The 25,937-nt window shown below is 40.4% G+C and overlaps 3 protein-coding genes across 4 annotated transcripts; 1 reads left to right on the top strand and 2 right to left on the bottom strand.

Moving 5' to 3' along the window:
- Positions 1-11: 11 nt before the first annotated feature.
- selenon (selenoprotein N) lies at positions 12-7,057 on the bottom strand. Its single transcript, XM_053335442.1, has 13 exons — positions 6,976-7,057; positions 4,564-4,726; positions 3,700-3,817; positions 3,456-3,586; positions 2,973-3,185; positions 2,768-2,892; positions 2,000-2,137; positions 1,809-1,890; positions 1,400-1,591; positions 1,208-1,313; positions 840-952; positions 648-749; positions 12-520 (listed from the first exon to the last, which is right to left on the bottom strand). The coding sequence occupies exons 2-13, from the start codon at positions 4,711-4,713 to the stop codon at positions 353-355; spliced, it is 1,638 nt and encodes a 545-aa protein (XP_053191417.1). The 5' UTR covers positions 4,714-4,726; positions 6,976-7,057; the 3' UTR covers positions 12-352.
- A 30-nt stretch (positions 7,058-7,087) lies between these two features.
- znf593 (zinc finger protein 593) lies at positions 7,088-8,915 on the bottom strand. 2 transcript variants are annotated; one of them, XM_053335444.1, is made up of 4 exons: positions 8,895-8,915; positions 8,366-8,581; positions 7,586-7,648; positions 7,088-7,460 (listed from the first exon to the last, which is right to left on the bottom strand). In XM_053335444.1, exons 2-4 carry the CDS (start codon positions 8,563-8,565, stop codon positions 7,334-7,336), a joined length of 390 nt encoding a protein of 129 aa, XP_053191419.1. In that variant the 5' UTR covers positions 8,566-8,581; positions 8,895-8,915; the 3' UTR covers positions 7,088-7,333. The 2 variants fall into 2 exon arrangements, with proteins under 2 accessions (XP_053191419.1, XP_053191418.1); XM_053335443.1 differs by lacking the exon at positions 8,895-8,915 and adding an exon at positions 8,712-8,883.
- Positions 8,916-10,169: 1,254 nt separating this feature from the next.
- rlf (RLF zinc finger) lies at positions 10,170-24,452 on the top strand. The gene is made up of 8 exons (XM_053335741.1): positions 10,170-10,478; positions 12,638-12,792; positions 14,444-14,525; positions 15,279-15,414; positions 15,501-15,703; positions 18,444-18,580; positions 18,840-18,981; positions 19,230-24,452. The coding sequence occupies exons 1-8, from the start codon at positions 10,299-10,301 to the stop codon at positions 23,955-23,957; spliced, it is 5,763 nt and encodes a 1,920-aa protein (XP_053191716.1). The 5' UTR covers positions 10,170-10,298; the 3' UTR covers positions 23,958-24,452.
- The last annotated feature ends 1,485 nt before the right edge of the window (positions 24,453-25,937 follow it).

The raw sequence follows: 25,937 nt of genomic DNA, 5'->3' as shown, positions 1-25,937 counted from the left end.
AATGTGCTGCTCAGTATGGGAGGCCTTTTGTATGTCATTATAATGTACTATATTGACAGGTTTGAGATGTAATATTTCCCTGTAGGTAATTAATATGTGCTGTGCACAATAGAAATACTGGTTAATTTTTTTAAGTATAACATTTTTGACCACGCCTAAATAAATAGTAAGAAAAGAGGAGAGAAGGCAAAAAAGATTTTTCAGCTGCCAACACAAATGAGAAAGCTTCCCTCTAATTGTTAGAGGGTTTTCATTATCTCGGTTCATTACCCAGAGGAATGATGATGACTTCCTCCACTTTAGTCTTGTGGGCCCTATCGCATACACATGCGCAAAAACACACACACACACTTTACTGTGCCAAGTACTGCTTGGCTTTTTCCAACCCCTCTTTCAGGAAACTGATGTAAGTTGAAGTGGAGGGGTCCTCAAACCCCCCAGAGAAGCTGAAAGTGGCTCCTTCCTCCTCTGGTTTCATGGCTGTCTGGTCCAGGAAGAAGTTTGCATTGATGTGGTGGACCTAAAATTATATATAGGGAAGAGATAGAAGAAATGAAGTGGGAAACAGTTTTAAGCCCTTAATACATGTAAAGTGTTTTTACTTGATATGTTGAAGTTGCAGGATGATAAAAGAATAAGCCATTTACAATAGTTCCATTGGGAAGAGCCAACAGCATCTCCACAGGGAAGTTATAGTTCTCCAGGTGTAAACGAGCCTTTTCACTCAACGCAGGGTTCTGATCATCAGCCTGGTTAAGAGAGGAAACTGTGCGTCAATTACAGCAGAATGACGACCAAGCATTTATTCAGTTAGCTTTTGCACAGTCGTGGCTGCACACCTGCATGTTCTCCAGCTCTTTGACCAGAGACCAGCTGCTGATGAAGCTCTGGTTGAGCAGAGCCAGGACGGGCGAACTTTCCAGGACTGTCTCCCGAAGAGTTCGCCCCGAACCTGCAAAGGTGTGGAAAGAAGACAAAAGAAGTTCAAGTATAATAAATACACCAGAGTTTATCATTCAGAAAGGTTTATTTTAAGGATTAAGGTAAGCTATAAGGTTATGCTTCAATACAATGCTATAAGTTAGAGTTTTTGTCCAAGGCTTGTTATTGTAGTGATTCTGCACATTTTCAGTTTAAATATTCATTTTCCCAGACGTCAGTGACTGTGTATGACACTGTGAAATCAGTAACATGTTTATGAGCTCACCTCAGCAGGACTGATCGTCTAATGCTCCCCAAAGCAGAATGGAATGTACCAACTTTTTATCTGCTTCAGCTCTCTCAAAGGCCTCAGAAAAGGGCAAGTAGGACACCTGTGAAGAAGCACGGCATGAAAACAATTAAACAATCACTGCTTCATGCCCAATTCATGGAAAACAATTATGTTAAGGGTGTTTACCTTCTTGAACGGGTAGAAGGTGACCTCCAGGCGGTGAGCGGCTTGTTGCGGACTAATCTCTGCGGTCCAGTGGATGTCCTCAAAAACAAACTGGATCGGTTCGCTGCTCCCGCCGGTTCGACTGTCGATGATGTTACCCTCCTCGTCTAAGATGATGGAGGGAGTGGACGGGCCTGTGGACTGTAGCTCCAACTGTGAACACAAGAACAACTTTAAATAAAAGCACCCCGGCAAATTAATTAGTTTAATGTAGCTTTGAAAAATTGGTTGCGAAGTGGTTACAAGAGTTTTCACTATGTGGAACACAAGATAGAATATTTAATGTAATAATAAATAATGAGGTGACATTTACAGGCCAAATCATTTCCCTTCTACTCTATAAAATATAAAGGCATCACTGCAGCAGCACCTGTGGCAGGTATCCGATGTCCACCTCCATGTTGCTGCTCTCGCTGGCCCCATACAGCCACTCCATGTCCACATTTAGAGACCTGGGACACAGCACAACATGTCACACTGGATATACAGTAGCAGGAAACCATACATACACTATACTGAGAGTGGACTGTATGCATATGATAGTGTGTTCAGGGGCTTTACCTGTTACTGGGGACATAGAGGTGGAAGTGGCGGACATGAGAAGCGTCTTTAGAGAGGACTATGTTTCCGGTCATTTGCCCCGGCGTGAACCAGAAGGGAAAGTCCGGAACTTCATTCAGCTGAAACTCTGCATGAATCCTGCAGAAATGAACAGAATACATAGTTGAGTTTTTTCTTCAACATGTACTGTAGGTTAGAATAGTTTAAAAACAGGTACTGCTTGAGGACTGTACCAATGATTTTGTATTTTAGGCAATTCATTACAAATTGTGTGAACTTAACATCACTGCTGACTATTTTCCAAAGCAAACTATAACTTGTAGATTTATTCCAAACCTTCCTGACGGTCATCTCCTTATTTTACTAAAGTAAACCAAATTCCTGTGAAGTGAAATTTGCTTACATCAGATTTTCCACTTCTTGCTTTTTGTTATATTCTTGTTACATGGAAATACAGTTGAGTGAGGACTGTCTTTAAAACTGAAAGAACATAATGAAACTGTGAGAAGAAGAGTTGTAAACTAGTAGGTTAGAATAGTTTAAGGTACAACAGGTACTGCTTGCAAATACAATACCACACAAAAATGATGTACTTGAAAAATGATGTGTAAACACTTTCTTGGGTGGACAAACCTTTACATGCTGATTTTAAATTGAAACCAAGGAAGGACGTTGATCTAAAAGTGTATCTTTACTCAGCACTAATGAAAAGTATACTGAATTTAAAAAGATGAAAAGGCATTGTTATAGTGTCATATGTCACCTCACCTGAAGACAATATCATAATAAAAGTCATTGCTGGCACGAATGCAGGCGACTGCACCCTGAGGAGCAAAACGTGATTTGATGAAGGGCCGGGGATGAAACATGCTCAGCAAGGAGTGGATGAAAACCTGCAGCAGGACAAAACAGCTGTTATTACAGTCACAGTGTAATCACAGGCTGAATGAACAGCAGTGAGCTTTTAGGATACCTCTTTTCCCTTTGGTGTGGGAGGATGGTAACGATTGTTTGGCAAGTACCCAGTGAAGATGTTGAGCTCGCTGGGAATCACCCACCACGTGTCTCCCACTTCCACCTTGTTCTTTGGGGGCAAGAAGACCCTGAACTGGCTGGCAGAGAAGGAAGAGGAAGGCACAGCTGGGCTCTTCCATGAGCGCAGGCCAGACAGAGAGCTGTGAGAAACCTGCAAGAGGCAGAAAATGAGAGGTGCAATTAATTTAATGACAGTGTCACCAACTCACACACACAGTGATTCATAGTTATGTGATCCATTTGTATTAATCACACCCTTGGGGTACACATGTAATTTTGCTGTACATGTTATTTTAATCTCCACTTAAGATATTCTTGCAACCAACTGGCACCTGATTGAAAACACTGGCTGTGCATGAAGTGTTCTGCTCACTGCAATAATAACTTACTTAAATATATTCATCTCTAGGTGTTGTCTTACCCCAAGAAAGCCATCCTTGCTTTTTGTCATTGTGTCGAGCAGCAGAGGCTGCATTTTAGCCTCCAAGGTCAAAGTTTCTCCATTAGGGTCATGGATCACTTCCTCCTCAACATCAACTGGGGGTGTAATCCCTGCAAGGAAGCCACAGGAAACACATTCAGTAGATAAGATAATGAACAACTGGCAAAATCAGCAGGGAAAAATGCACGTACAAGAGGAGAAGGACGCATTGAATGTGATGTACCTGTGAGTTTCTCTGCAATTTGTTTAAACTCTTCCGGACTGAGATAGAGGTCATGGTCGGTGTCTAAGGAGGAGAAGAGAAAAAGCCCCTCGGCACCCAGAGTTCGAACACTCTCTTCCTAATGGAGAGACACATGTATTATTGTCATTTCACATGCTTCAGTGATTTTCAGTGTCATATGATGCATCACATAAAAACGGGGACACTGAGACTTCTTGGGAGATTTAATAACAAATGTGGGATGTAGTGGATGTGAAAAACACTGTTGAAGATGAACAATCATTTGACATTAAGACATTATGTTGAAATTATTAACATTTTGTCCTTAGTGTTTGGCCTGTCATCCAACATCAGCAGCAGTTCTGTGTGCATAAAAGATCAGGCCACAGATTCCTAGCATATGTTTCAGTCAGACCCTTTCTCAGACAGATGCGTGCCTAGCAGCTCTCTTACAATGGAGGGAAAGGGGGGGCAGGGAGGTAGCAGACCCTCTGAAGCCAAAAAAGAGTGGGTTTAAACAAGAGGCTGAGTTTAACCAGCTGGGACAAAGCCCCCTAATAAAGCGCCAAGGGGTGGAAAAAAACTGCAGATGTGGTGTTTTATGGCGACTGCTGTCTGGCAAACAATTAAGTCTGAACACACCCTTTAGGGAGAGTATTCATACATAATGTCACAGTAATAATGTCTGTCAGGATGTGCCAGAAGATCACTGCAAACTCTTTACAATCACAGCTAAAGATGTTAATTAGTGCTTTATTTGCATTTGCAGACTTTTTTTTTTTTAAATTAGGAAACGGACCAAGTTAAGATTTCTCCTGAATATATGAGACGGGTGTTAATGCCATTACTGATGTTAAAACTCACTTGTCGTTTGAGGAACTGGGCATCTTGGTAATACTTGATCCCAAACGCGAGAAGAGGGACAGTAGCGACCATGACCAGCGTCCACATCACTCTGGACACCCGGGACCGGTGCCCATCCTCGGGGGTTGTTTGATCCACGTCCGCGGCCATCCTCGACCTCCAACTCGGCTATTTAGAAAAAGGCATGATCGTCTGATAACATCCAAAAAACGATCTACCAGCAATCCTTCGGTGGAATAAACTAGCCCCTTAATACTTTAAGGGGCTATGAATCCACCGACACCTCCGTTATCTCGTTCCCCGGAGATCGCGCCTCTTCTCCGGCCGTAAACGCTCGCTGGCAACAGCTGGTTGTGTTATAAGGCAGCTAACTAGCAGCACACATTTCTTATTTCCCACATCCAATGTAGAGTCATATGTAAGGTTAGTATGTGTCAAGCGACCAGATTAAAGGCAGGAAAAGACCGGATATGTGGCATCTGTATCCTTTCACACTTACAGTCTAGCCCAGAAATGTAAGGGGGGCTCTTTCACACCATTAGCCACCAGACTACACAACACCACAGCTCCCAGTACCTCCCACTCCCACTAAAAGAGACTGATGCTGTCCTTACTATGTAAAAATCCAAGGAACATTGCACACATATAATCTCAGGAACTTCTGCATATTGCACATTTATACTGCAGATTTATTTACACAGATGATTGTTTATTGTATCTAGTAGGCCTATTTTATTTTATTTTATTTGATCACTTTCACCCTCACACTTCTGCTTTTTTCCCATTATAGCTACTTCTTGTGTCAATTTGAATTTCTTCTTATCTATATATTAGTGCAATAGTGAAAATCAGTAGCGATGCCTGAAATGTGATCCCAGTAATTTACAGGGAAAAGGGGTGATTCAGTCAAAATATAATTCCTGGTGACATTAAAAGAAATACAAAAGGATTTTTCTGATTTTTCATCTTTATCAACAGTGATTTGACACTTTGGATTATTTCATCATTAGATTATGTACTTTCTGCCCTAAAAATCGTTTTCTGGGGGCAAAAAGGAAGTTTAAAGGGAAAATTGGGGCAAACAGTAGACATCTGTGGTATCAAGATGAAAACTCACTACTGGATAACTGAAAAAATAAATAAGACTGAGTGAATACTGAAGTCACAAATAAATCGAAACCCACCCACAAAACCATTTTATTATTAAATGTTTTATTTTGAAATGGGTTACCGGAAGTTCTCCTGTATATTCTCTGTAATTTGGCCGACATTTAGTGCTGGGCCAGCACTGCTGGCACAGTGGTCACAATTAAAGGCGCAGGGTTGTCTTTTCATCCCAGGAATGTCTGCTTACAAGCTTCAATTTGCCTGCCAGAGGGGTGTATTATTACATTTTGTGCAACTCCAACTCTGCCCTCTAAGTGCAATGAAGGCTCTGTTTCTGCTGGACTGCTCTCTAGGATTTTATGTTCACAATATTAGATAAGATGAAACGTTACTGTCATTGCACAGAGGTACTGATATAACAAAATACAGTGGTGAGGCCATTTAATTAACTTGTGGTTAGGGTACTGATAGAAAAATATTCTAATATTAACAATTGATCAATGAAGTGTTATGACCTATGACTTAGTTGCTAGAAGAAGATTCTGTGTGCTCATCTCACACTGCTCCCTCTTAAAGAATTCCTGTTTGGAACAAAAGATGCTTGGATGGGAGCTGTTAACCTTGAAGCGATAACTGCTTGTGGCATATGTTGAACCAGCCTGAAGAATAAAAGTACTGTTTCCCCTCCAGTCTGGGAAGTTTCCACATATACAGATTGTTCATGTGCTGTTTGTGTAAGATTTGCGGATTGCTGAATTAAAGAGACACTGACTTCAAAAGACCTCATTGAATGGTGACTATTACTTCAAAATAGTTCACATTTTTATTTCCTACAGGTACTCACAAAGAAATCTGACAGTAATGTTATCTGTTCTGTCATATTTTACGTAAAGATGGTCCAAAACCGACTGACATGCAATAATTGTCCACAGTCAGATTTAGATTGACAATGTTAAAGGTTAAGTGAGACACATTTTTGCGTCATCTCCGTGAATTAGGTACTAGCAAAACTGAGACATGACTCCAGCCTCCAACTAAAGCACAATATCCCTTACAGTGAAGCAAAATCTAGATGTTACCCACTCATTTTGACCCAATGCATTAGTGTGCATAGGGGTTGCACTTGTACGCACTTTACACAAATAGTGGATTTTCTCCTTTCAGATTTGTTTCCATTTTCCAGGTTTTAGAGGCCTCAGACCACTGAAATACCACCCACATCCAACAACTTCTCCCAATCAAGATAAGCAAAAGTAATTGTAAATGAGAAAAAAAAGAGTTAGGAGAAGAGTTAGAAAGAAATACTTACTTTATTGTGTCTTGGGAACACCTGGATCCTAACCCCAGACTGGGGAGGCCAGCTTTAACCACAGGCCTTAGTGTGTCACTTGGTATGAATGCAATCTGACTGAATCCACTCTTTTTATAGTTTATTAGCATAGTCCACACAGTTGTGCAAACACCCAATATTTACATGTTGCGTTACATTACCTGAATCCGGTGATAACAGATGATATAACATGTGGTGGCAAAAACAAATATTATTTGTCACAAATTAAACATTTAACCATGTTTTTGTGGCAGCAAGAAATATCACAAGCATTATAGATTTCTGTTCATGCTTCTGAAAATTCAGTCCAAAGGGAGAAAATGGGGGCGATTCTCAGTCCATGTTCTCTTCCACAGACTGTGTCTTCACTTCAACTGTTTTAGGAGGGATGTAGGAGCCCATTCCTGCTGCTCTCTCTGCCTCTGCCTGGGTGTATGGCTCTTCTCTGAGCTGTTTCAGCCTGGACAGAGAAAGAGAGGTAAACTCTAAAACTCACACTGACAGAATTTGAGCAAGAAGAAATTGAAGCGACAAACATGCAAATGCAGATAAAAAGTGACATAGTTTGAGATGCTGGTGGCTTACCGTTTTTTATGCACTTTAGTCTTGAAGTGCTCTTTTAAGGCTTTCAAATCCACAAAATACCTCCTGCAAGACACAAAGAGCCACTGTATTAACAAACTATACAGTCAATTAATGAATCCACCAACAATATAGGGACACTTTCCAAAACTGTCCAGTCGGCTCAAGTCATCTAGATTTTCTAATGCTACTTTCTAGAGCTGCAACTAAGAACTAATTTAGTCATTGAATATTTTATCTTAGGTTATTTTCTTTATTAAACATTGAGAACGCTTTGGTAGCCAAGTGGTTACCAGGCATGACACGTAATCACAGCGTTCCTGGTTTGACTCTGGCCTTTGCTGCATGTCCTTCCCCTCTTTCTCTCCATGATTCCTATCGCCTCTATGCCATCTACTTACAAATAAAGGCAAAAATACCCCAAAAATATAGTACATATATATACATATATAAAAAGGTGAAACACGTTCATCACTGTTTCCAAACCCTAAGATGACATCCTCAAATGTCTAGTTTGTCCACGGCACAAAAGATCTTCAGTTTACTTTCACAGATGAGTAAAGAAAACAGAAATATGAGAAGCTGGAAACAGATCTTTGGAAAGGGATTAATCAACTAATTAACTAACATTGCAGCTTCAAATGCCACTTTCAAAAGACAATTTGTAGTTGCCTCTCTCACAGATAACACTGCAATGGTTTGATATGCATGGAAAACCTGATTTGAGTCTTTCCTCATCATGCCTATCAGGAGCTCCAGCTGGACAGACAGTAATGGACTTACGCGCAGTGTAAGCAGTAGTGTTGTGCACATCCTGTGACATCGAAGTCCACCTCCTGATGGAGCAGTTTGGCAGCTGTCTCAGGCTTCATGTCTGAGTGGATCTGGTCCAGGTCTTTAGTCCTGCGCTTGGTCTTCCATGTCTTCGCGATGTTCTTCTTCTTGTCACTCTTGTGGTTTCCTATTTGTTTGGACTTTCCCATGATGGACCCCGCTGGACTGCAACGAAAACCACAGATACACGTATGGTAAGGTTGTCAGTGGTTGGATTTCAGAAGAAAACTGGATCCTGCTGTTGTATTGATAGTCGGGACTATCGATAAGCAGCGATAAATGTATAACTTCCTACTTGAGTGTTTAGCAAGTGAAGTACAGACTCCAGATGTCAGCTGGTCGTTTAGGCTGTTTTGAGCCACAAGCTGTGATCTAACGACGTAAAAAGACTGATGATGAATAAAATGTCTCAACTCAATAACTTATGCGGCAGATTTGCTTTTAAAACCCTTCCCTTGTTCATTTTATGTTTGCTTACCTTTTACACGTGTGGCCAAGAGGGATGAATGTGTTTCCGGGTCAAGAAAAGTAAAACAAATGCACCTGCTCACCTGTAGGGGGCGTCGAACACAACTATAGGCTGCTATCAATATAGTGTTTGATCATTACAATTAATAAACATACAAAAAGTAACATTTTAATTGACCAAACTCTCGCGCCTGACATATTAACTGTACAAAATTAAATTACAAACCTTTACAACACATTTCACATTATAAGTGTACATTCATGTTCAATGATAGAGAGCAGTGGTGGGGTAGATACAGATACCTCATTTGTACTCAAGGAGGTTCATTTCCACAGCAGCTGCATACAAACACAATCGAGACAGAAATTATTAAACAGAGTTATAATATACAGAATTTACAAGGACGCTTGATACAGAGGGCACACAACAAGGACATGGACTGACTAACACCACAGACTGGGTGTCTTTAGAGACATGCTGCACCCTCTGGTTTGCATCTTTGTGAAAAGGATTAATTCTGCAGCAGGATAATATGCCACTATTATTGGTAAAATCTTATACATTATTTTTGTTGCAACTTTCCACCACACAAGACTTAGGACTGTAACGATTAGTCATTAGTAGTCAACTATTAAATTAATTGGCAACTATGTGATAATCAATTTTGCCCTTTGGGAAACAGTGATGGACATTTTTCACTATTTTCTATTGGAGCAAACAAATTGTAACCATAGTTTACACTAATGAAGGACCCAAAGGCTTGAAATAAAAATAAATAAAATATGGTTTACTAGCATACGGTAAGAAACACGAAACACGAATACCCAATCAAATATATATATATATATATATATATATTAATGTATATATATATATATATATATATATATATATATATACCGACAAAAATCTACGAAACCAATTTCTGCCAATGTGATGAAAAAAAGATCCTGTAAGTCAACTTTCTCAAAATAATGACTTCTTATCTCAAAATGAGATACTATCTCAAAAATAATCTCAAAATAATGACTTATTACCTCAAAATAATGAGAAACTATCAGAAAATAACAAAGTAACTCAAAATAATGAGGAACCATCTCAAAGTGAATGTAGGCTACTAATAATCATATCATTGTTTTGAGATAGTTTCTCTTTATTTTGAGCTACGTCATTATTTTGAATTACTAAGCCATTATTTTGAGGTACTAGCCTAAATCATAATTTTGAGAACGTGTTTCACTATAATGACTTGCATACATTTTCACATTGGCAGAAATGGGCTTCCATACATAGTCGACTACTCTGTATCTTGGAGTTATTCAGGTGAAGTTCCGCTGATATGTTTAAATATTCCGACAGCACTTGAAGGCGGCGTCAGACTGCACTGCATACGCGCCGTGGCGGAGAGTGAAGATGGCGGAGAGTAATGTCGAACCAGAGCACGAATGGAGCGACCGGGCCCTGGACACGGTCGAGGACACCCTGGTTGCAATGGAAACCCTGCTGGCCACACTGAGAGCCTTCGAGGACGTCCTCAGGCAACAAGAAATATCCGTAGCATCCTCCACGGAGTACTGCGACAACTTCTGCCAGGTAATGTGTACATGCAACATCGAAGCTATAGCGTTAGCCGTCACGTTAGCCTCAACCAGGATTGTTTTTCTCGCAGCCCTGCAAGCTAATCTGCGACGACTGCTGGCCCGCTAGCTATCTACCTACCCCACCTGGACAAGTTTAGGATGGGTGGATATCCCATTTATCCACTTACGTGTATTTTTTTTATAATTCACATTCACGTCTACGCATTATTGTACGTGAACACACCTTTATTTGCAGCCGTTGCAGTAATGACAACTAGTGTTTATACATTTGGCAGCTGGGTGATTATTTTTGCTGCTTCAAGTTGTTACAGAAAGATCGTCTTTTCAGTTAGCTTTCATGTCATATCGAAACATGCATACAAATCTGTGTACGGCTTTTTGCATAATTATACTGCCACAGTTTGTACATTATGCAGGATATAATAAAAGAGTATGGGGCGGGGCGGTGTGTTGATACACATTTACTAGCTATGGGGGTGGTGTAGTGACAGTGAAAAGGCTCTCCGGTCATTTTCAGACGTTGCACACATCTTGTACTGGTCAAATGTATTCTTTCAGCTTTGCTTTCATTTTCATGACCTGTGCATCCTAAACACTTGGGTTGTTTTTATGGTTTCAGTATCATTTATTTGGGAGGGAGAAGCAATGTAAACAAAAGTATAGTGATTGTATCAAAGGGGGCAAATTGGGATCATACCGAGGTTTCCACTTTGCAGAGTGCCTGATTAAATAAACTGTAGGCCAGATATCATTTTCATTTTCATTTTTGCCACTTGAGTCAATTACAGAGGAGCTTCTATTAAAACTTGGTTACCAGCCAAAGTTGGATCATACAAGAGTATTTACAAGTAAGCTGCAACTAACAAGGATTTTCATTAATGGCCCAATTAATTATTGGGCCTATAAAATGGTGAAAATTGTTGATCACTGTTTCCAAAAGGCTCCAGATTCAAACTCAAATGTCCCAACCAACAGTCACAAAGACAATACACACAACCCAAAGATTTGATTGTGAGTGTTGTGTAGTGAAGAAAAATTATAAAATACTCACAATTAAGAAACTGGAACCAGTGAATATCAGCATTTTTGTGATGGCAACTTTTAAAAGATACGTTCACATTTTTAAAAGATTAAAAACAACTTAGTCTTAAAAATAATAAGTTCCTCCTTCCATAGTTATACTACATTGTTCCTTAAAATGAGGAGTATAGCTAATAACTTTGTCATTGTGCATATGAGCATGTAACTACAGTTTAAATTCTGAAAAATTTGCAAAATGCGTGTTTTTTGGGGTTGAAATTAAACAAACATTTTTATCGGTGTTAAATTTCTATTTCAGTCGGAAGTAATCCAGATGTAATTAGTACAATGATATGGGTCTCCAGGGTTGAGACCTTATTCTTAGCTCCCTTTTGAGAGAGTACCGTATATTTAGACTGAGGGGAATTAATTTAGTGCCGCTGTAGACACTGGCACCAACCAGAAAGGTTTCTGCTGTCTGGCAAATGGGACTCTTGGGATGTTGATAGTGCTATGATGAATTAAAGCGACTACCAGATGGCTAGATACAGGTGACACATGTTTTAGACAAATTGATGTTGACTCTTCTTTGTCTGCAGACAGACGGTTGAAACTTATATTTAATGTAAACAGCAAGGTGTTTTCTGTGTAAGGCAAGGAAATGAGTTACACAAGAGGGTTATTTTCAGTTCCTGTTTTTTATTTTTTTGAGATAAGTATAGTGGTCATGTTTTGAAAGATCTCATGCATTACTTGAATGTGGTTAGTAGGCACCCACTTACTAGTCAGATATTTAAAATATAAGTGTGAAAAGGTTTTATCATCAAATATATCATAATATCTATTCCCCTCAAGTGTTTGTAGTGCACCTTTGCTCCCTGTTGAAGGTGTAAAGTGTCATATGCTGTACAATTAAGTCCCTTCAGGCCCAATCAGGAGCTCTTCACAGCAGATGGGTGTCAACTGGGATCAATCAGGTATAGACTGGTATCTCCCCCAGGTGGAAAGCCCCCGTTCATCCAGACTAATCTCTTCTCTCTTATCTGATATTTAAACATTAACAGTCTGTTTCATTAAATGCTTTTTCTTTTTGTCTTGTATGTGTGTGTGCGCGTGTCTGTGTCCATACAGGCGCTGATGCACTATGCTGGGAGCAGGAACTCTATGGATCACGGTCTGCCTCTTCTGGAGGTCTACTGTCTGTCCATAAACTGCTTTGGTGCGGCCCGATCCCACCTCACTGCAGAATCTGACAGGGTGGCCCTTGTGTTGAAGAGACTAGCTTTGTGAGTACCAACAAATATTCCAGGAAAATCTTGCAGTTTGTGTTTTCTCTTGGAGTCATTCTCACTACCTGTACACACAAGTTCAAACATCACAAAAAAAGTAATGAGACTTTGTGGTCCATGCATACATTTCAGTTTGTAATTAAGCTAGTATATCTTGCATTGACTCCTTGCAGTTTAAGTTGTGAGGCTGTTTTGTAAAAGGCTAGATAGATTTGAGGTGAAAAGCTCAGCTGCTTTTGTAAATTATTCAGCTCTTAATTGTCTGGTAATATAGGCTTACATTTACTGTTTCGTATAATATGGTCTGCAAGGCTTAGTTGCATTTGCTTTGGACAGTAGTTTCATTTGTGTTGTACAGCAGATAGACAGTTTGACATTTCCTTCCTTCAGAAGTCACCATGCATCCTTTCAGTATATGATTGGGGAGTGGCACAAGTAGCAATGTTGTTATTTATCTTTTCCTCTCATTTTAAAGATTTGAAGATGTTGATTTGCTCCAAAACTATCCACCAAATTGGATTTTTGAATACATTTGAGGAATTAAGCAATGCAGTTTCTTAATTGTGCTTAATTTTTTTTATCTTTAACATCTAGTTTGATCACAAGATCAAATCTCCTCTTTTAAGAGGTCATACAGACAGCAAGTAACACTGTCCTCCAAACCTCTTTCACCCTCTGCTGATTGGTTCATCAAGAACTGAGTCATGTTTCATTGCTGTAACACTTGAACTGAAAACACAAAACAATTTGATTTTAAGTATTGTCTTTCACATCTCAAAATAGTGTCCAATAAACATAATTTCTGATGAAGATTTTGTTTGTTGGCCACAGAATTTGGTTGAAATTTTGAGTGAAGTGGAGCCTGCATGACTGGGTGATATCACCTGAAACCAGTATCACAATTACTTCCTTTCAGACAATGTGTTTAAGACAGTATTTACATTAGGTTTCAGTGTGTTCTGTATCATGTTGACTGAAGCCAACGTGTGCCTGACTAAGCTTTAACAGTTCGTCCTCCTCATTTCTCATTGACCCCAGCTGCAATTTCTTCATTATTTGAGTTGGCAGACTGGGCTCTTATAGTTAATTACATCGTTTAAAACGGCTGGGTGGAACAACACCAACTCTACTAAATGAATCAACGCACACAAAAGACTGTGATTGGTTATTACTTTGAGTTAGATCTGGTTCTTGTCGTACTTTTCAAGTGCATTAACAGAGTGGACTATAATTGACACCCTGTCTGAAGGTATTTATAGAGCAGACTTAAATTCAGTTGGTTGGAGACTGATTGTGTACATTTTTTAAAGTTTTGGTTCATTTCTAGTCCTAACTCACACACTCGATAGCTCCAATCACATTCTGTCCATCGGCAAAGTTTTCACCGGATCGAATTTGGGGAATGGAGGTTATTTCAGTGTTTTGTGCAATCAGAAAGTCTTACAAGAATGGTCTTTGTTGTATTTGGTATCACCTACCTATAGTCAAACGCGCTTTTTTGAACTTAGATGTGTAAAGATTTAAGGATGACTCCTCTGAAACATTAATGCAGAGCCACAGTAGGCTTAGTATAACACAAACCCTAATGTTGTCATAATATTCCTGAGTTATAATTGATGAATAATTCTGTTTTTTTTTTCTGTTGCAGGAGCTGTTTTGAACTTTTGCTGTCAGTACCTGAAAATGAAATCCCATATGAAGCCTGGCTTCAATTCCACCACTCTGTTCAGGTAGAGGAGCGTGTTTCAAAACGTTGTTTCTCGGGTTGTTATCAAAAGCCTTCTGGAGCCTGAGAAACTATGCTTGCTGGTTTAGATTGGGCTGCTTTCTGTCTGCTTTCACCTTGTTGAGAAATCATGCTGGCATTTAGTACACAGAATGAACACTGTGCTAAAATTGTTGTTGCCAGATTACTGTCACCAGAACCATCAGATCATCTGTTTTTAGCTGTGAACCTTGAAATGATACAAACATATAAATGAATGTTAGGATAGCTGTAGATGTAAAGCCTTGGTGAACCATATTTTCACTGCAGGGTCAACATTAAACTCTGAATCAGTGGTCTAAACAAAAAACTGTGTTGTAAGAGTCATGGGAACTCATTATCACAGTGCAGGTGCAGTGAAAGTTTATATTGGTTGAACAAAAAGTACAAGCACTCCTTTGCTGTCAGATTGGGTCTAACTAAGGCACTGTGAATTTTCACAAGAATTTAATGTTTTGATGGGGTTTTATTTTAGTGTGAAACTGTATTTTTTTGTCAGCAGCAGTTGACAGCAAAGGAGAAGGATTTAAAAAAACAGGCAACTTGAACATAATTATCAATAGGTTTAATTTACAGACATGAACAGTGGTGTTCAAAAGATACAAACTGTATGAAGAGAAGATAAATTGTTAAATGTGGCCTACATATTTAAGTCAGTTCTGAAGTGCTGAACAGTGTTTTGAATGTAGAGGTGACATTTTTCGTGTGTTCATTGTAGATTGCCCATGATACCTTGCTACAGTTTGGGAGCACAGACCTCCAAGCTTTACTCCAGATCACGGGGGAAGGAGGAGCATGGAGCAACCTGGTCCTCACCTCCCTCCTCACTGGCCAGCCCACCAACAAAGAAGAAGGTAAGACCCTAGCTACACTAGCTAATATGGGCTGTTTTATGACGTAGTTGTTCACTAATCTGATTGTGTTTGTATCATGTCTGTAGTTGATGCATACATCAGCTTGGAGGGTGAGGGCTTCATGGAGATGCGAGTGAAGCACCTGGAGAAGATGGGCGAACTGGCCAAGGCAGTGGTGTTGGCCAAAGCTTGCACTGAATGCAGCTTCATCTCCAACCCAGCTACCTTTCGTCAAGTATACGTCACCCTGCTTTGTCACCTGCTGCCTAATGAAGAAGCCATCATGGAGGTATTACACTTTGTTTTTGTGAATAGGGGCGGGAATAATTTCAGTAGATGTTTAAGTTGTTGACATGATTCCCTTTTAACTACAGTTAAGAACTGGAATGAAACATTACCTTTCATCCATGGTCCCCACAGGTAGTCGGCCTGATTTCCAAGGCACTGATCAGGACATGTTGTAAATAACTGAGGGAGAGTAAATAAGTGAAGAGCTGATAAACCAACCTGAAGGATTTTCAGAAAAAAAAAACAGTTTTTCACTGAGATAATCATAATGTTCAAGGATTTTAAAAAATCCTTTAACATCAAAGGATTTTTAAAGGGCAACTATAGTACATAGACACTTTAAAACACCCTGTTGCTATAGTAGGATACAGATGGTACTGACAGGATGCAGTGAGGGTTCACAGCAGGCCTTGATCTCCCCTAAGCCCTCAGTCTGAAGGGACCAATATACTCAGAAGTGCTCGTCAGGTGGTCGAACAGCTTCAGAAACCTCCTCCCTTCAGACCTCTCTGAGGCGTTTTACCTTCCCTCTAGTTTTTTTTTTGTTTCATTCTTGACACAAATCACAGTGTGGCTTTTTATATGAACAGTTGGTTGCAACACTATGAAAAAGCTGTGCACTACTGTCACCACATTTAAACAATATCACATCTCCCACTCCTCTATGGCAGTTGACTTATGACTTTTGCTTTCGAGTGTGGCCATTCGGAACAAAGATGAACACTTTTGATTCCTGATAACACAGTGTAACAATCCAGTTCTGATGGACCTAAACTGACGCTTAGTCCACATGAAACCAGTTCTGTTCTCAGCATTCAGTTGCACACACAAACACAGGCTCAGTGATTCTCTCTGTTCAGGCAATGTATAATTTGAAATTAAAGTTATGATGAAAAATGATGTTAAATTAGTAAGTCAATTCTTTTTTACAGTCGATTTAACAAAGGTGCCTATTTTAAACATTTCTCTGCACCCTCTCCAAAAATAGAACCCCAAATTCACTTGCAGATTAATCTTACTGACATTCAGTTTGAAGACTCAGAAAACATCAACAGTTACAGCATTTTTGTATTTTTCTGGTCTACAATGTATTATGTAGTTTATGGCAAGCTATGAATATCTGACTTACAGGTATTCAGTATAACATATGATGAATCCAGTGTTTTCAACATTCCCTTTATAGCAGAAGCAACACCACTTCTTTACATGGACACACACGATATGGGTGTCTTTAATATCCTTTCACTGCTGGTTTTTCTGATCTTGAAGACAGTTTTCTTTTTCAAATCACCACCACTTGTGTAGCTCATTGTTCAGTCCTGCATTTGGGGTGCTGCCGGTCTCCATTCCTCCACCTTTTCTTGCTATGCTGTCCAGTTTTTAAGTGATGACGCTTCCAGAGCTGTTTAAGGATGTCTTGCACAGTTGAAGGTTGAGATCTTGCCCTCTCAGCGTCATAAAACCCATCAAGTGTCATTCAGCTAAAACAGACTTAGTTCCTCATAAGTTTACAACTTAGGAAAAGGAAATAAAGGCGTAGTGTAAAGGCATTAAAAAGGGAAGCATTTTCACATCAGTTTACATGCAGTACACTGATTGTCTTGACGTAATCTAACAGTTAAAGTCACTCTTGCATCTTAGGTTGCTTTTGGGGTGAAAAAAGCAAAGTTCAAGAAGTCAGAGCAATGAATTAAGGAGAAAGGGGAATTAAATATGTAAAGCCTCAATGTACAAGTAATGGACCATTATATTTGGGTGTAAAGAGCTAAATATTGTATCTTGTATTTGTATTTGTGTAGTGATTTTAATTATTGTTTGCAACATTTGTGTTAATTTGCTGAGTCGGGCTAGTTGAACACACTGACCTGAAATGACTTCCTAAACTTCCCGAGCATTAACTGTGCTGTGTCCTGGGAATCATGAGCATGAACTGCAGCTGTAACACCTTGACTTTTGTTTGAATTTCTTTCCCTCTTAATGTGGAGGGAAGTTGATAAATACTTGCACTAATGTGGTCTACTGTATTTTTCATGTCATCCTGGCATTGGCGTATGAATACAACTTACACAAATTATATTATGGACATTTGGGTGCTTTGGTTTTTAATTGTTTTGCTGCTGATTTTGACCTTCATTAAAGAGTTAACAGTAGAGGATAACACAACCCAATTTGACCAAAAGTTCAAGGTACTTTGGAACCAGAGGAACTAATCTCAGAACTAAATTAGGAACTAAAAGTCCCTGTTGTGCAATCCTGTTTTCAACCATGTGTGGGGAACCGGGTAGATCATACAAATTTACCATAACCCATAACAAGAAAAAAAAGAGCACTTGAAATGCAGTATTCACACATGAAGAAAACAGCACAGATTATTCCTTGTTCTTTGTATTTACTGTTGCATGAGTTGGATGTAATGAATTAATGAAAAGGAGGATAATTAAACTGAAATGAAGAGCATCTGTCTCCACAGTAAATCATCTGCTGAGTGCTTGATGGTTATTTATTTGTGCTTTAGAACATAGCTGCCATGAAGCAATCTGAAAATAATGTTTTATTTTCTCTCATTCACTGTCCTTTCTACCAGCGCTCGCTCGACTACTGCCGTTCTCTCTAATGCGCTTGTGCTGTCAGCTCACTCGTGCTCTCTTTTTCTTGCTCTTTTTTAAAACAACATGGCTATGGGAAATTGTCCCTCACACTCCAATCCTAAGCAGTTAACATTGTATTTACTTCCTCAATAGATATCCAGACTTGACTGTAAGGATGTGCTGGAGATCACATGTAACCTGGAGACAGAGGGCGAGGAGAATACAGGCTTCATCCTGTGCACAACCTTCCTGACACAGCAGCTTCAGCAGCAGAACCTTTACTGCTCTTGGTGAGTCGCCTCTGTTGGATGCACTGCATATATGACTACAGTCTAATGTAAACTATTGATTTATTTTGATTTATTTTTAAATTGGTTGCATAAAATCAGCCTAGATGTCTATACTGCAGATCTTTGATCAGATAAGGTCATTAGTTTGTGTCATGTTTGTGGTCATTAGAGTCAGTAAAATCTGTGTTTGTGGTTTTCATAAAGAGGAAATCACTTAATTTTGTTGTTTTTGTTTTGGGTTTTTTTTTTTAATCCAAAGGGAGTTGACTCTCCTGTGGAGTAAACTTCAGAAGAGGATCGGCCCTTCGTTGAATTCTCTAGTTGAACGATGCCTTCAGTTGGGTGCCATTGCCAAAACGGTCCACCATTTGCTTTGCCTGGTCCGTGTTATTCAGACAGAGGTGAACATGAACAACCATATTGTCCATTTTTTTATAGTACATTGGAATTGTTTCATTGATTTATATAATGAAAGTCAAGTCATTTGTGTTTTGCTAGAAGAAAATCATTTTCCATTTGAATTGCAATGGAATATTTCCTATTGTTTCTGAACGTGAGAAATGTAGAATTGTATGTGTTTTTAAAAGACTATTTTATTATTCATTAAGGGTGTGTGATTTTTTTTTTTTTTTTTTTACTCTCATTTCAGGCTGAGCAAATGGGGATAGGTGCATCAGTGGAACTTTGTGTCAAGGCCCTCCAACTTCCAAAGCAGGATGACTCAGACACAAGGATCTCTGTCTGTAAGACTGTATCCTGCCTACTTCAAGATGACCTTGAAGTTTTGCGTGCCTGCCTACTCACAGAATTCCTGCTTGGCCCCAGCCAGGAGAGCTTTAGCAGCCTTGAGGAGCTCTACTTGCGCCCCGACCAAAAGCATGATGAGGAAAATGAAGTTATTCCCAACTCACTACGCTGCGAGTTGCTCCTAGCACTGAAAGCATATTGGCCTTTTGACCCCGAATTCTGGGACTGGAAAACTCTCAAGAATCACTGCATATCCCTTCTAGGGTTAACGCCAGAGTCAGAAGGGGAAGAAGAGGAGTTGTTAGTCAAACGAGAGAGAGAAAAGGAATATGAGATACAGGGAACCGCAGTGAAAGTAGAATCTGAGCACCAACAGAGTTTAAATGGAAATCTTGATGATGATGAGCAGCATGATGAGGAGACGACTTCTAACTCAACAGAAGTTCAAGGAGAATCAGAGACAAAGAAACACAAGTTCTGCTGTTTGATTTGTAAGAAGTCAGTCACTGACACCCAAATCATTCACCACTCCAAAAGACATGCAGAGGACAAAAGCAACCCCTGCCCCATTTGCTTGGAGAAGTTCAAGAGCAGAAAGGAGCTCGTTCCTCACATGAAACAACACATTCAGAGTGAAACACAGCTTAGCAATAACGACATAAAGAAAGAAGATCTGCAGAAACCGATGGATGGGGATGATGACGTTGAACCAGGTGAGATCACCATCGACCCCTCCTTAATGCTATATTACAAATCCACACATGATCCAGATGTGCTGCACCACATTGTGCAACAAGCAAAAACTGTGAAAGAGAAGCATGTGGAGGATGACGAGCATGTAACATTCGATTACATTGAGCAACACTTCGACCTGCAGAACAGGGATGAGTATCCCTGTCCAGGAACTGGATGTACCAGGACTTTTAAACATTCCAAGTACCTGTATGTTCACTTAAAGTCAGAGCATAAAGGTGATGACAATGTGAAATATTTTCATCAAATGAGAGACAAGCGGGAGAAGTGTGTCTTTTGTAGACGCCATTTTGTCTCAGCTTACCATCACCGCAAACACAGAAGAGTTCACTATGGTGATCACCCATACACGTGTGCGGTCATTGGTTGTGGCGCCAAGTTTAGTACTTCCAATGAACTTGTTACACATAAACAAACCCATGGCTTTCAGCTCAACTACCAGTGTGAGCTTACAGGCTGTTGCGTCACTTACTCCGACTTGGGACAAATCTATCACCATGAGGCACAGCATTTCAGAGATGCTGCATTTACCTGCTCTAGTCCTGAATGTACAAAATACTATTTATCCAAAAAAGAATTTTTAGAGCACTTATCCACGCACAATATTACCTTCTCTGAAGATGATTTTGAGGCTCAGAGGAAGGCAAAGCGGAAATTTTTAAAGACTGTTTCTGAAGCCCGCCTTAATAAGTCAAGTGATTCAGAAGAGACTGTAAATGGTAATGTCTTAAACTCTTCCTCTGTAAGTTGTGCCTCCTCTTTGCAAGAATCTGACAACAAAGAGCCGAAAGGAACAATGACCCTGGTGGCTGTGTGTTTTGATGGAAGTAAGTTCACCTGTGGTTTTGAGAAGTGTGGCATGACTTTCTCTAGAGCCAGAGACGTCCAAAGACACCTGAAATGTGCCCATCCAGAACACCTGAAACTGGAGAACAAAGAACACAAACACGACAAGGAACGAGGCTCAAAGTCCAAAGGCATAAAGACTGAAATTGAACCAGAGAGTGAGGAAAAAGGACAAAATGAGCCCTTAACTCCACTTCAACCTGTTGAGGCTGGGAAAGAAAGAAAAACAGCCACTCATCCCAAAAATAATGAAACAAACTCTTCAAGCCTTGTAAAAAATGACGCCCTGAAAGAAATTCTTATTGGTCTCAGTAAACTGGACCTGAATTCCTCATCTCCTGTGCCAAACGAGCCCCCTCAGGCAGAATCAAATGCAGCACAAATGTCCCTTCATCAGGCAATTACAGCAAAAACACCTGTTGTATTGCTTCCAAAAAGAACTGCGGTTCTGCCCGAGGAAAAGGTAAAAATCAAAACTGAACAAGTATCCGCAACTGATGAAAAAGAAGACAGTGTTGAGTCATTAGCCACAGCTAAGCCGTATACCTGTGAGGTCAAAGGTTGTAGCTTTAGGACTGCACAGAGTTACAGCTTACTCCGCCACTATAACACCAAACATGGCCGTACGGTCGAACAGGCGAAAAGGTTGACTTCTTTGAAAAACACATCTTTTAAGCCGTATGTGTGCCAGCTTTGTTCCAAGAGTCACAGAGAAAAACACGTATTGAAGGCTCACTATATCCAGGCACATAATCTGAGTGAGACTTTGGTGAACAAAATAAGCTATGCATCTGTACGGTATGAGGGAAACAAAGGCACCAACTCTGCAAAGCACTTGGCCAACCACGCTCTAAAAGTGAGGAAGCTTGATATCTCCAGATTGCATCGCCAACAGGAGAAAAAAAAAGTAACACCAGTAAGTGAAAATGGACGAAACTCTGACAATCAGTCTCCATCTGAAGAGGAAAGAGAGGACGAAGCCGAGCGCAGAGAGGAAGGCAATAAGCAGAAGGGAGAAAGCAAGGTTGGGACCACACAACAGGTCAGAACTACGAGACGCTTGGTGGCCAAAAGTAATCTCTGCTATATTTTGGATAAATTCAGTAAACCCTTTCATTGTGTAGCAAAAAACTGTGATTCAGCTTTTTCCACCCAGGGAGGCCTTGTACGCCACCTGCAGTTAATACATCATTACAATCGCTCTCAGCTTTTGTTGGAAAAAGATTTTGATGTGCATCAAAGTCCAGAAGCCAAGAAGGAGCCTGCCAAGAAAAGGCCTCTCTCAAACTCGGATGAACCTCAGCCCCAATACAAATGTCACTTTGCCAACTGTGTCTCCTCATACCACCTTAAAAGCAGCCTGGTACGACACACTCGTGACTGTCACTCTCAACCACCACCCCAATACAAATGTCACTTTGCCAACTGTGCTGCCTCCTACCACCTTAAAAGCAGCCTGGTGCGTCACACTCGTGACTCTCACGCTCAACCACCAGAGCTAATAAGGTGTAAGTATGAGGGTTGTACAAGAGTGTTCAGCCATGACGATGCACTTAAGAAACATACACTTTATAGTCACTGTGAGTACTACGATTCACTGGTGGTACGTCTGCAGAGCACTCACAAAAAGTCAATTACTGGATGTCAAAAGAAGCTTATAGTCACTCCACAGAGTCCTCAGAAAGAAGAACCTGTTTCACCAGACACACAGGCTGTGGTATCTAGTCCCAAGCCTGAGGTGACCGCCCAATCAGATGAAGTGGATGAGCAGGGTCACGAGGAGGAAAAGAAGGTGACAAAAGTCAGAAAGGAGAAAAGATATTCTTTCAACCACTTTGTCTTCAGATCTCATGAGGAAGCTTTACAAATGTGCCAAGACCGTTGTCTGCGTGTGGCCTACCCGTGCTTGGTTCAGAACTGTGATTCTGTTGTCACATACATACGGAGCTTGCACCGTCACTACCTGAAGGTTCACCGTATGCGTAGAGATGATATTGTGAAGAATGAAGATAAGCTTTTATTGAATGCTGAGCAGCTGGAAGAACTGATTCAGAGGACGTCAGCCAGGCCAACTGTTCCAGGAGTTAGTAGCCCAAATGGGGTTCGCAAAATGGAGTATCAAGCTGAGCCAGAAAACAAAGGGGGGCAGCCTGCACCCATGAGCCTGCACTCCATCAAGGCAGAAGCACAAGATGAAGATCATCATGATCCATTGGGATTCCCTGAGGAGGATGAGGAGGAAGAGAAGGAGCCACCTCCTGTTGAGAGAAATGGCGTCCTTGTTGGTGCAGATGATGTTCTGTATGGTGAACCCAGCACCGGTGGGCACGCCGAAGACTCAGCTCCAGCAACACAGAACAGTCACAAACAGGAGGAGAAACTCAGCTTGGATAAAATCAAACCTCTACTTCGTACCGTCACTGTTGACCTCTCACCACCATGCTCATTGCGCTTTACTCCTGAGGAGGGCTTCCAAGAAGCATCAACCATGAAAGATGGCAAAATGTTGAACAGGTCTTCTCTGATGCCCACTCCCCCTGTTCGGCAGCCGCTAAAACGGAAAAACGAACTATCTGAACAGCCATCAAACTTGAAAGACACTCAGTCTTGTAGCCCTTCTCCATGCCCTTTTGACATTGGCACATATAAGCCCATGGGCTTTGAGTCCTCATTCCTGAAATTCATACAAGAGAGCACACCTAAAGACAAAAGTGCAGCATTGGCAAAACGACGAGACTCATTCAGACGCAGTTGTTCAGTCAAAGAGAACAACCAGCTGGGAATCTCTCACACCCGCAGCAGACGCACTCATTCCCCACTGCTGAAGCCCCATTCTATGACTAGGGACTTCACCTCAGTCCAAAACTTGAAGTCCATCCTGGACAAAGCCCTGGCTGGGTGTGGGGACCTGGCCATTAAGCAGCTTCAGTACCTCAGACCTGTGGTGGTCCTGGGGAGACCTGTGTGCACTACCCTGCCCAACCTCTTCCCATCAGACACCAACAACAGCAAACTGCTTCTTGGAAGTTAAGTTTAACAGAGTACCTTTTTAACATGGCTATGGCTAATTATTTTGTATTTTCACAAACTGTGTACCAGTATTTTCTTTCACCGGAAATGATAGTATTATGTTTTTCTTGTTTGTTTTTTTTAAGTTGCCAAACTGAAGACTTATAGAAATTAGCATTAAGATAAAAACAAGCTTAAACAGTGCACATGAGATCCATGACTCTTTTTAGACATGTTGCAAAAACATTTCAGATAATGCATAATATGTTAACTCATGATCACAAGTGTATATACTGTAGTTCTCTGAGATATATGTACAGATTTTCAGATTGTTAGAAGTGGTCAGTAGCGCATTGCAAGTCCATTTCTCTTGTGTGAAAATGTGACTTAAAAGCATTTCCTTAAGGAATATGTGTGGATATTTTTCACCTCAGTTTATATTACATCAGTGTTGGGATGCAGTGGACAGAGGTTGGCAGACATGTATGTAACACTTTCTAATAAAATAAATGTGGAAATGAATGTAAAGCTCTTCACTTTCTGAATTGTGTAATTGACTTCTTTTCGTGCCAATTTATCAAGTCACAAGTAAATGGAGCCTTTGGACCTGCAACAAGTTGGGTGTATTTCCTTTGAAAACAGGATATTGAGGCAAAACTTCAGGTGACTGCCCATTATTCTGGCCTTTTTGTTTTTTGAGATAATAAATCATCGGATCAATGGTCTTTTGATCCAAGGGGGAGTTTAAACTATTGGGGTTTCAGAATAATGGGACATCAGACCAATGACATGTTACTGAACATAATGCCAGGAAAGCACAATTAAAATAGGAAAGGGAGAAGCTGTCAACAGACTGAAACTTTCAAGCTCTTAAGTTTTTATTAATGCAGTGTGTAGGACCTTACAGGTCAAACATTGCATTAATAAAAAGTCTGGGACTTGGACATTTCAGTGCATAGACGGCCACTCCTTTCCTTTGTTGCTGCTTTTTGTCATGCACCTGCATCTTTAGCTTTTTCATTTGAAAGTATAATACCTATTCCTTTTGATGTAATGAACAGAGGGTTAGTTTTAAATTCATAAGCTCAATTGTGGTGTCTTTAATATGTAATTCCACTGGCAGGGATATTATTCATGCTCACGGGTGCACAATGAAGCGCACCATTATTGAAAACTGGCAAAGTATGAAACATTTGTCATTACAACTTTAAAAACACCGCTCAAGTAATAATCGCCATCATCGGTTTTGTATTTCACAAGTACACCAATTACTTAACAAGTTACGTTGTGTGTTAAGTATGTTTTGCACTGTACATATTACAGACATCCCAACTCTCCCGGAAGCTCCCTAACGCCCGGAAATGAGCTACAATCTCCCGGAATCTGGAGCGAACCATAGACTGTATAAAAGAGAGCTCAAGAGTGCTCGAGTGTTTGTGTCAATGCAGCGTGTGTGAGCGCAAAGCGTCCTGATTGCTCAGCTACTGTTGTAGACAGAAAAACCCCAACCCATAGACCCAGATTACTACAGTTTGATAGGTAAACCAAATTGGGTGTCTCACAGTTTCTTCACAAAAGTGGGGGTCTTAGCGCCCCTTACAGGTCCCAAATGTAGTTGGAAAAACATTAAACGTTTTACTGTCATTATTGTGTGTGTGGGTATATGGACAGCTTCCACCACCTCCCAAAACTGAAACATCTTTCCAAGGATGAAGAGGAGACTTTTCTACCTCTGCATCTGTTCTCACCAAAAAGGCAACCATATGTTTACTGGCTCATATATTGAGGAATATTGTACGACCGCCACCATATGGATGCACTGCTGTCAGCCATCAATGTTGACACTGCTCTGGTTTTATTTGTTTGACCCGGATTTGCAAGTCTCGAACACTTTGGGTTGAATGAACTCTTATCAAGTCGGTTTCAACAAAAGAAACACAAATAAACAATGTAAGAAATGTTGTGTAAACAACATTAACATAAAAAATATATATGGGAGTTG

Source organism: Scomber japonicus, chromosome 16 (genome assembly GCF_027409825.1).
Source record: "Scomber japonicus isolate fScoJap1 chromosome 16, fScoJap1.pri, whole genome shotgun sequence".
NCBI lineage: Eukaryota > Metazoa > Chordata > Actinopteri > Scombriformes > Scombridae > Scomber > Scomber japonicus.
The sequence above is the reverse complement of the archived record's forward strand: the minus strand, read 5'-3'. Positions and strand labels throughout refer to the sequence as shown.

What these genes read in the sequence shown, in the direction of transcription:
- znf593 (XM_053335444.1), bottom strand. Translation starts at nt 8,565, where the DNA reads ATGGGAAAGTCCAAACAAATAGGAAACCACAAGAGTGACAAGAAGAAG. An exon ending in CACTACTGCTTACACTGCGC is followed by an intron (nt 7,649 to 8,365) that starts GTAAGTCCATTA and finishes TGTGTCTTGCAG; the next exon opens with GAGGTATTTTGTGGATTTGA. An exon ending in ACTAAAGTGCATAAAAAACG is followed by an intron (nt 7,461 to 7,585) that starts GTAAGCCACCAG and finishes TTCTCTGTCCAG; the next exon opens with GCTGAAACAGCTCAGAGAAG.
- rlf (XM_053335741.1), top strand. Translation starts at nt 10,299, where the DNA reads ATGGCGGAGAGTAATGTCGAACCAGAGCACGAATGGAGCGACCGGGCC. An exon ending in GCCCACCAACAAAGAAGAAG is followed by an intron (nt 15,415 to 15,500) that starts GTAAGACCCTAG and finishes TCATGTCTGTAG; the next exon opens with TTGATGCATACATCAGCTTG. An exon ending in ATGAAGAAGCCATCATGGAG is followed by an intron (nt 15,704 to 18,443) that starts GTATTACACTTT and finishes CTTCCTCAATAG; the next exon opens with ATATCCAGACTTGACTGTAA.